Raw genomic sequence first — 10,251 nt, 5'->3', positions numbered from 1 at the left:
AGGCTCGTCTCGCCGGCCGCATCCCCGGCGGTGCTGAGTGACCGCGCTCTTGTCTCCCCCGCCCCGCAGAAATGCTGCAGCATGAACCCACCGCCGCCTAGAGAGACGGGCTCGCACCGCCCCGGCGCCGCTGCCTGAGCCAGCCCCGGAGCACCGTCCGGCCGGGAGCCCGCACCGGGAGCAGCCCAGCCCAGCCCAGCCCCGCTCCGCCCGGCCCCGGCGGGATGCGCTCGCCGCCGCCTTCATGCCGGCAGGGGGGACGCTGAAGCGCCGCTCCGCCCGGCCCGGAGCCACCCACGTGCGGTCCCCGCTGAAGGCGGCCGGTGCAGCCCAGGGCGGGCCCCGCTGAGCGTTCGGCCGCAGGAGGCAGCGGCGGCCCCCGGCGCGGCGGCGGGTCCCGCCCGGCGGCCGCGATCCGGTGCCCCATGGTGGTGCTGCGGAAGCTGCCGGGCATGCCGGGCTGGCCGGCGGCGCTGGGGCTGCGGCTGCCGCAGAAGTTCCTGTTCCTGCTCTTCCTCTCGGGCCTGCTCACGCTCTGCTTCGGGGCCCTGTTCCTCCTGCCCGATTCCTCCCGCTTCAAGCGCCTCTTCCTACCCCGCCGGGCCACCGCCTCCGCCTCCTCTTCATCCTCCGCCTCCTCGTCCTCAGCCTCCTCCTCCTCCACACGCGACACCGACCTGCCCCGCAGCCCCCCCGCCGCCGCCGAGCCCCGCCACGCCAGCCCCGCGGCCCCGCGCCGCCTGCGGGAGAAGCTCCGCACGGCCGCCCGCATGGCCGGGCCGCCGGCCCGCACCGCGCCCGGCTCCCGGCAGCAGGTGCAGGGCGGCGAGAGCCGAGCCCAGCCCGCCAGCGCCGCGCCCCCGGCCCGGGAGACGCGGGCCCCGTTCCGCTTCGACTACGAGCGGTTCCGCCGGAGCCTCCGGCACCCGGTACGGGGCGGGCGGAGCGGAGAGGACCCCGAGACCCGCGCCCGCAGGATGAAGATCAAAGAGGTGGGTGAGGAGCAGGCAGCGCTCCCGGCCGAGCGGCCGCTCAGTCCCTCCATAGCCCCCTCAGGCAGCCTCACCTCAGTGCTCACATCCCCCTCAGGCGGCCTTCACCTTGCTTCACCTCCTCACAGCATCGGCTCCCCTCAGGTGTGTGTCCCCTCAGCCATGTCCCTGTCAGACCTCACCTCCCCTCACAGTGTGTGTCCCCTCAGCCGTGTCCCCTCAGCCATGTCCCTGTCAGACCTCACCTCCCCTCAGATGTGTGTCCCCTCAGACCTCACCTCCCCTCAGGTGTGTGTCCCCTCAGCCATGTCCCTGTCAGACCTCACCTCCCCTCACAGGTGTGTGTACCCTCAGTCCTCACCTGCCATTGGCGGCCACATGTCCCCCTCACTCAGTCCTTGCCTCCCCTCACAGCCACGTTGCCCTCAGCAACCCTTGTCCCCTCTCACAGCCATGACAACCCTCGGTTTTTGGGGCCTTGTCCACCTCAGCCCTCATGTTTGGGTCCCCTCTCAGTCAGCTGTCACCTCTCCTCACGGCCATGTTCCCCCTCAATTCTCTGTCACTCCCCTCACAGCCATGTCCCCCCTCAGCCATCACCTTCCCTCAGCCGTGTCCCCCTCGTTGCTCCTTTCTTTTCCCAAGGAGGGTGGCAGGAATTGGGGTGTCACTTTCTGGGGGAGTGTCCCTGTCACTGCCTGTGCGTCCCACACACCTCCATTCACCCGCTGTCACCGAAATTAACGAAGTGTGAATTTCAACTTGTTTATTCACGGTTATGGGGGGAAGAAAGTTGCTTGGTGGGAGATGTCTTTGGGTGTGCAAGAGTCTCCATCCCCGGGGGTCAGATTTGCACAAAAACCAGGGGATGACAGAACTTGGCTGGTGCAGGGGGATGGAGGGATGGGATGCAGGGGCCGGGGAGGAGCAGGAGGCTCTGTCCCTGCAGGTCCCTGTGGGACTGGCCCTGGAATTGTCACCCCTGTGAGCTGGGGGGGCTGCCAGGGCCAGGGGAGGCTTTGGCCCCGTGTCCCCAGCCTGGCACACACGTGGAGCAGGCTGTGACCCAGTTAACCGGGTCTGTGTGGGATTCCATCGTGGCTGTCACATCCCTCGCCCTGATGGATAACCGACTTGGAGGGAATTCTGCTCTGGGAAGAGGTGCCAATAAGTAAAAAGCACAGGTTTAATTAAGCAGAGTATAAATTTCCTGGGTCTGTGTTCTCGCAGAGGTGCAGGCATCCAGCGATGATGCTGGATTGAAGAGCGAATCAAGTCAGGGGATAACACACTGAGGGCTTTCATCCTCTCCAACCTGCCTCTGAAAAACAGTTTTTAAAGCTTTCCCTCCCGCTGTGTTTGTCAGGCACTAAAACAAAGGCCTTGAATTCCAATTGCTCTGCCAGGCAAGCACGCCCAGGGGTGCTGGGTTCCGTGATGGTCCCAGGAGGGATGCAGCCATCCTCTCCTGCTGCAGGGTGTGTGGAATGTTCCAGTGCCCAGCCCTCACGTGTGTGCCTGGCTCTCTGCAGATTGCCACCTCCAAGGTGTGCCAGGGAGCACGACACGCACCCAGGAGCAGCCCAGCTTCCACTCCCTGCAAACAAATCAAATTGAAAAATCAAATTTAGGGGAAGCGAGTGGCATTCAGTCCTTCATTTGGAGTTAATTATTTTTTAAATATAGCATTATTTCAAGCTGTATGGATGCAGCCCCATCTGTTTCTAACAGCCATAATCAGTGCTGGGTAGCAGAGTTAGAGTTTTCAAGGATGAGAATCCATAAATATTAGTTTTATGCTGACAGCTAATTACTCTTCAAACAGAGCCCTTATTTCTTAAAAGTGCCTACGCTTCTATTTATTCAGAGAGAGAGAAACAAATATGGTGCTGAGATATGAGGCTGAACATGCAAAACAAGGGAGGGTGGTGCAGCCTGGGGAAGAGATAAGGTGTGTCTCTTTTTGTTAATCAAAAAGACAAGAGGAGAACAAACCAGGAAGGTTAGAAGACAAATGCTGCATAAAAAAGAAACAGATGGAGCAAAAAAAAAAAAGAATTGCAAGGAAGAAGTGATGATACAGCCTTTGGATTAGCAGATATTGCTCACATGATGGGAGATGCCAGCAGGGCAGGTGGTGGCTGTGCTGGCTGCTCTGGGTTGCTTTTCCCTCCTTCCTCCAGAGCTTTCAGTCCTGTCACTTGCTAGAAGGAGTCCCCAGCTGTCCTTGCACTGGGAGTTCTGTTCTTTTCCCTGCCTTCCCTCAGGCCGTTCTCCCAGGCCTGTGACAGGGAGGATGGGTGTGGATGGGATTTGTGGATGTTTTTCCCCCGTTTGCCCGCTGGATGAAAGCCAGGAGGAAAAACTGGTGCGTGACCACAGATGCCCAGCCCAGAGACTGGAACTTTGTGTTTTCCACAGGACCCTCCAGGGTGAGGAATTCCAGCCAGGAATCCGAGCTGGTGTCCATCCTTTCCCACCACCTCTGAGCTGCCTGATCTTCAGCTAAAGAGGAGGCAGTGCCATGGCTTTCCTGTAGCCCTGCTAGACCTTCCCTGCTTGAAAACCAGAATTTGAAGTGGAAAGCCCCACGGCCTCTCCCATTTTATTGTTGTTTGGGAAAGCCTTTGGGGCGTGAGGAGCACTGGGGCTGTTTGCAGAGTGAGGAAACAGCGTGAGGCTGGGCTGACGTGTGTGTGCAGGTACCTTCACCTATAAACACAGGTCCAGGGTCAGTTAACAGTTGTTTTCTTGGAAATGAGGAAAGAGAGCAGCTGTATTGCACATCTTTTGCTGCCGAAGGTCGTTGGTCACCTGCAGAACAGTCTGGGAGCCACTGCTGTGTGTTCCTGTGGGCAGCCCAGGCTGGGGCACTCTGACCTTTCCAGGAAAGCTGCAGAAAGCCAAATAACAAATGTGCCCGTGCTGCAGGTTGGGAAATTTTGGAAGGGATTATTCATCTCTTAGGATGACCTCTGGAAAAGGTATTAGTTGTGTAATTGATCAGTCAGGCATGGCTTTGGGGATTAGCCGGTTTTTTACATGTGCCAAATACAAATCACTGATGCTCAGGGAAAAGAAAAAAAAAAAAGAGAAGTGGTTGTAGCTGGAGAGTGACTGCAGAAATTCCACGGTGGGATTCCATATTTATTTGCTCTCAACAATTTCCAGATCAAATTGGCTCGGGGAAAAGTCAAAATTATTTCCCCTCTAACTGCTGCCTCTGCAAACTCAGCCTCAGATGTGAGGAAATCAGAGCGTGTGGTTCCTGCCTCCTGCATCATAACCAGTAATAAAGATTGTGCTGGTGGAGCTGAGCTGACAGTTTTGCTGATGATGGATGGAGCCAAACAGGCTGCTCCTTGCTGCACTCCTGGGCCTCACAGGTGGGGGAGCAGGGGGGAGACAGGGAAGAGCATTTTTTAAAAGTATTTTTATACCAACCACTGCTTAAAGACAACCACAGGAGCCAGGCAGAGCAGAAAGTTCATCATTAAATACTTCCAGCTCGGTCACGGGATGTGAGAAAAATGTGAACAGAGGGAGAGATTTATTAACTTTTCTTCTCTTTTTTTGGGTGCAAAAGGCACGTTTCCATGCCTGAGGTGTGGGAAAGCATCGTGCCTGAACCTGGCAGTGCCTTTTGTCCCTTCCAAATGAGGGAATGTGTCACATCCAGGCAGGGATTGTCCCCTTGGGTCTGACACCCGCGTTCGTTTCCTCTGGATTAATGATACCAACGCCTGTTTGTTTCACAGTGCAGTTCCCTTCATCCTGGCTTTTCCTGCCATCTGCACCTCTCCCTGCCTCACCTGGCTGTCCCCTGTCCCCTCCTAACACAGCTGTAGAGATGTATTTGCTCTCAGAAATCAGCCCCTGGGGGCAAGGAGGCACCAACTCTCACAGTTATCCTGCATCACTCTGCACATCAGCAGGTGGATCAGTCTCTGGAACACAAATATCTTGACAGCTTATCACTAAAAGGTAATTAGCAGGAGACAGGAATGTTATCAGGAGCTCAGCCTCTGCTGAGAGCCCCTTGATGGTGGTTGCTGAGTTCCCTTTGTGTGGTTTTGACTGTTATGACTGCAGTGAAAGAACTGCCCATATTTGGGGCAGGGCTGGGGAAATGCTGCAGCTTCTCCTGATTTTTTTTTTTTTTTGCCACAGCCCTGACCCCTGCCAGGAGAGCTCTCAGCCCTGGGGCTGCTTGCCTCTGGCACACCTGTGTGGGTTTGGGTGCTCTCCTGGAGCTCACAGGTGCCCTGGGTTGGGCTGTGATCACCAGTTTGCCAAAAGCAGGGCTCAGAGCAGCTCTCATGCTGAGCTGAGCTGAGCATCCCATCACGGGTCATTTCTGACCACCTCCTTCCCACAGCCTGCAGGAAAAGCATGTCAGCCCTCTCCCTTTGCCTGCGCTGTGCAACTTTCAGTGCACACATTGGAGCAAATGCCTTTGAGTGCTGTGCTCTGGGGCTGAGCAGGCTCCAGGCCAGCCGTGAAATCCGTCCCTGGTTCTGTACGTGAGCAGCACCACGCTCAGCCCAGCTGGAAATGCTCCTGCCGTGCCCATCTCCCCTCTGAGGCACCGTCTGATCCTCTGTGCCGGGCACACGGAGACCCAGGCACTTCCAACAGACTTGCTCTGGCTGCTGGGGGTAAGGAAACCAGTTCTCTGTAAAATATTTACCGTGGTGCAGTGGAATTATGCTCTCAAACCAGTCAGATGTGCTGTGATTGTAATTCTCTCTCCGGGGTGGAAATACCTCTGCAAGGGAGAATTTCTCTGCAGTTGGAAGCACTGGCTGGCTCCAGCCTTGCTGGAATTTTCCTTTGCTCCACACTCCTCATGCATTTATTTAGTGAACCTGTGAAAGGGGTACTGTAGTGGAAATCCCACAAATGGTGCATGCAGTGGGTTTTTCCTTCAGTAGCCTCCGGTGGATTCACGCAAACAGAATTTAGACCTGACCTGGAGCCTGTTCTGGCTGTAGGGGATACAGTTAATTGACTAAAAATGTATTTGTTCAGTCGGTGGAGTGCAGAGCGCAGGAGTCTGGGCTGTGATCGGTGCTGCAGAGCTGCTTGCCTCGGTGCTACCTCAGAGCTCGCTCTGACCCAGCACTCTGGAATTCGGGAGTGCTCTGCAATTTGCAGTCATTTTCTCCTCTCTCCCCAAGTCTAGCAGCGAAAGCACTTGTTCCACAACAACTAAATTTGATGCTAGACTGGTTTCTGAACTGCCACTTAGAGCCAGCACACGGCTCCAGCCCTGCAGAGCTGCTGGCGGGCGGGTGATGAGCAAGTGCTGGGCGGGGGAAATGAAATGAATTTTAGGATGCCCACAGATCTGTGCTGCTGAAGGACCTGCACTCCCCTGGATCCCTGCAGGAAATGCACATCAGCTCCTGGAAATGGTGTGGGTGGGAAGATGGGGTTAGGGCAGGGGGATGGGAGCTGTCAGTGACATCCTGCTGGAACCTCCCTGCTCCTCCGTCAGGCTGGGGCCTGAGCACATCCAGGTCTTCAAATATTTACTGAAAAGCAGTCACCTGCGTTAAGATTCCGTCTTCCCGGCCAAAATTTTTATGGACTCACGATTAACTTTTAATCAATGATTAAATCTGCCCCTTAATGGGAGAAAGATTTCTGTGCTAAGTGTTCTTTCCTTTGGTTCTGTGTGCAAGGCTTTGCCAGATGAGGCTAATCCATCATGTTTAGTTTACTCTGTGACTCTGTTATTGTACAGATTGTTTGTCATTTTGATGTTTTTGAATACGTTCTCCGGTATTGAAAACAATTCAGATTTTAGATGGGGCAGCTGAGAGGGAGGAAGGGAAATGTACCTTAGTACTAAATGAGAGACTGACCTGAATGTAAAACTGACATGCAGCTGTCAGAAGGAGAAGGCAGGAAGGAAAATTCACTCCAGTGGTGGCAAGAGGAGATCTTGGTGCTGGGAGCATTCTGATTTTTAAACTTAAGGAAGAGACTACATTTACATTCCCCAGAAAAATACTTTTCAGTGGAAGCTGTGAGTGGATTTGGCATGAGGAGCACACGCTGCCATGATTGCTGTCTTTACTCTGGGTCCCCTGGCACTTGAGTTCATCATCTGACAGCACATTTTGGAAGGGCTCCAGAGGAGCTGTCGTGGGCAGCGGTGGCTGTGAGCTGCACGTAATGTGAGGGCTTTGTGCACGGTGCCCCCAGAGCATGGCAGGAGGCAGAATACCCTGGGATAATAAACATCCCCATTTATGGGCCAGGATGGCACTCATGTGTGCCCTGGCTAACGGGCAGAGCACCCTCTGGGATTAAACAGGACACTCTGTGCTCTGTTCCTGAGGGCACATCCGTGGTGGCACCTCTGTGGAACGGGCACACGCTGCTCAGTCCCTGATCCAGCAGGAAAATGTGCAGGAGGACACTGGAGCGTGAGTAAAGCACGAGGCTGCACTAAGCTGAAGTGACTGCTGTGCTTCCCTTCTGCATCTCCTGCTGCTGACAGCAGAGCTGCAGAGTGCCCTGTGGGATTGTGGAGCCCAAGGAGGGATCTCAGCGGGTTTGGAAAGGGGAATTGTGTTCCTGAGGCTCTTTCCCTGGGCTGGAACGTAACAGGGTGCAGCTTTCTAGGAGTGTGTGCTGGAACCTCCTTAGAGCCATCAGGCAGCCTGGGGCTCCCCATCCTTGTGTCCCCTGTGTGAGCCCCAGGCCCCATCCTGATCCCGGTGCCTGTTCCTCAGTGCAGCAGCAGGAACCCTGCACTGACCCCCCCTCTGTGGGGCTCCCTGGGGGTCTCCCCTGCTGCAGCCTGCACTGAGCTCTGGTTTCTGTGTGACCTCTCCCCTCTGTCAGAGCCCATTGCAGTTTTGCAGCTCAGGAGGTACCGGGGAGGACGGGCAGGCGACGGCGGAGCAGCAAACGGTTCCGGGGTTCATTTGAGCTAATTGTTCTAAAGGCTGGGATTGAGTGGGAGCCAGGAGCTCATTAGTTCTAATCTGGCCTCCAATACTCGCCTTGCGTGGCCCTGGAGCTGTTGTTAGATCTCCTCTCTGAGATATTGCAAGAGTAAGGCTGTGAAGAATATTATGAAGAATATGAAATGCAGGAGATGGAGAAATCCTGCCGCATCTCGTGCCAGCAGCACTAGCACAGGAGGATGATATACAGTGTGTTCCTCCTAGAGAGTGTCCCTTCCCTTCCCTTCCCTTCAGAGGCCCTCGCTGACAGAGCTCCTGCTGATTTATGGAGCAGGATGGCTCTGCAGCCTGTCTGTGCTGAGAATTGGAGCCGTGTTAGTGGCGTCCGAGCAGCCGTGTTTAAAGCAGGGCTCTTGCTCTAATTGTGTTAACGTGATTTCCCTGGGCAGGGAGGGAAGTGCAGAACCGTGTACTTTGAGAAGTAACAAAGGATAATTGTGGAATAATCGCGTTTCATCCATCCTGAAACCCTCCTGCTGCCTGGGTTAGCCAGCAGGATCTAATACAAATAAAATACTTCCAGTGCAAAAGGACATTTCTGGCTCTCCTTCCACATGAGCCTCGTTTTTCTCTGGAGTTTTCTAGGAAGGACACGTATTTACATTGGAATGCAGCACTGATGAACCCAAACAACCCCCTGGCTGATTTCTGGTGCTGTTTTGGCTTTCCTGAAGGCCTTTCTCCAGCACCAAGACCATGTCAGGATTGATGAACCACTGTGACTGTGTTTGATTATCTTATCTCTCAGAGGTTTGTGCTGCTGAGCCCAAACAACCAGAAGACCACTGCTGCTGGCTGTGGCTCTGCCCACCCTCGCTGGCGGCTGCACAGCAAAATAATTCAAAAGGTTGGCATAGGACAAAGCCATAGGCAGCTCTCTTCTCTTGGTTCTTTCATTTCTGGCTTTCAAAGGCTGAAATCAAGTTTTGAGCTGAGTGTTAGGGTGGGGTTTGGTGAGTGGAGGCTCGTTCCTTAGGCCTGAGCGTTCTGTGGGTGCCACTTGTGCACTGATGTGGAGTCTGGGGGCAAGGAGCTGCCTCCAATTCTGATGTTATTTCTGCAGTTTATTACCCTGATGCCCGAAGCTGCCGTTCCCTGCTGTATTCTGTCAGCAGCCCATTAGTCACAGCAATGTGATGGCAGTGCTGGAGCAGTGCCAGGGCCCAGCCTTGATCCCTCTGGGGATGGGAGGTGAGGCCCAGGCCCCTCCATCCTGCCAGCTGAATCCTAACATTGTTCTCACACCCACCCCACCAACCTCATTTTCATCAGGGATCCGGTGTTTGTGACCTGCTTTGTGATGATTTATTGTGGGCTCTGGGGCTCCTGGAAGGGTTTTTCAGCCTCTGGCTAATAAATTTGCTGCTGTGGTCCAAGGATTTCTTGCACCACTTTTGTGAGGTGACAGCTCTGACACGTGGCTCTAGGAAGGCTCTCAGTGAGTTTCTCGTGTCTGATATTAGCTATTACCTGTGATAAATTATTGGACTAATCTCAGCTGACTACTTAATACTTGAGAATTGCTCTGTTCCTCTCTTCAGAAGTTCCAATCACGAGGAACTCTGGAAAAGGGAGAGGACAGCAGTGCTTCCAATCTGTCCCTCTGAGCAAGGACTACAAAGACAGATGGGGAGCAGGTGAACCAGCAAGAAATCATTAAACTAAACTCATCCTCCCAGATCTCTCCTGCTAAGCCATCCAAGTGTGAGATGAAGCACAAGGTGTGCTGGCAGTCCTCAGCCTCCCTGTTTCTCCTGTTCCAGCATTTGGACTGAGACAAAGGCAGTTTCCAAACAGATGTTCCTCCTGCTCCCTGAATCCGTTCTCACAGCGCAGAACAGGAGCGGTGCAGGATGACTCTTGGCCTGTATTTACATTTTTTCCTTCCCTTCTCCCTTCCCTTCAGCTCTCCCATCTGCTGGTGCTGCGTTTTGGGCCCCTGAGCCATCCATGTGTCAGCAGCAATTCGCACCTTGTGGGTGCTGGGGGAGAGGCAGCTCAGCTGCTGGTTCTGGGCTGGGGGAGCTGAGCTCAGGGGGAGCTGGCACGGGGCTGCTCCTTTTGTCTGTGCCAGCTGTGCTGGGTGTGGGGCTGAGCCTCACTTTGTGTCTCTGGGGATGCTTTGGGACCCTTCCCTTGGCTGTGAGGCTGCTGGGGTGGGAGCCCCCCAGATCTGGTGCACCCACCCTGATCTCCATCGCACCCAGGACGGGCAGGGAGCTCACAGATCCCCTCCTCTGCTGCCCTGCCTGGCCGTGGCTCCCTGGCACACAGCA

At 54.9% G+C, this 10,251-nt stretch overlaps 1 protein-coding gene across 1 annotated transcript in view; it reads left to right on the top strand.

Moving 5' to 3' along the window:
- Positions 1-395: 395 nt before the first annotated feature.
- MAN1C1 (mannosidase alpha class 1C member 1) overlaps positions 396-10,251 on the top strand; it is a 50,950-nt gene continuing 41,094 nt past the window's right edge. The window contains exon 1 of the mRNA XM_054292374.1: positions 396-992. Within this exon, the coding sequence (XP_054148349.1) occupies positions 426-992 (567 nt within the window). The 5' untranslated portion in view covers positions 396-425. The remainder of the gene's footprint in view (positions 993-10,251) is intronic.

This window comes from Melozone crissalis, unplaced genomic scaffold (genome assembly GCF_028551555.1).
Source record: "Melozone crissalis strain CALT ecotype California unplaced genomic scaffold, PUWL_Pcris_2 ptg000108l_1, whole genome shotgun sequence".
In the NCBI taxonomy this organism is placed as follows: domain Eukaryota; kingdom Metazoa; phylum Chordata; class Aves; order Passeriformes; family Passerellidae; genus Melozone; species Melozone crissalis.
This window is presented reverse-complemented; position numbering and strand designations above follow the sequence as displayed.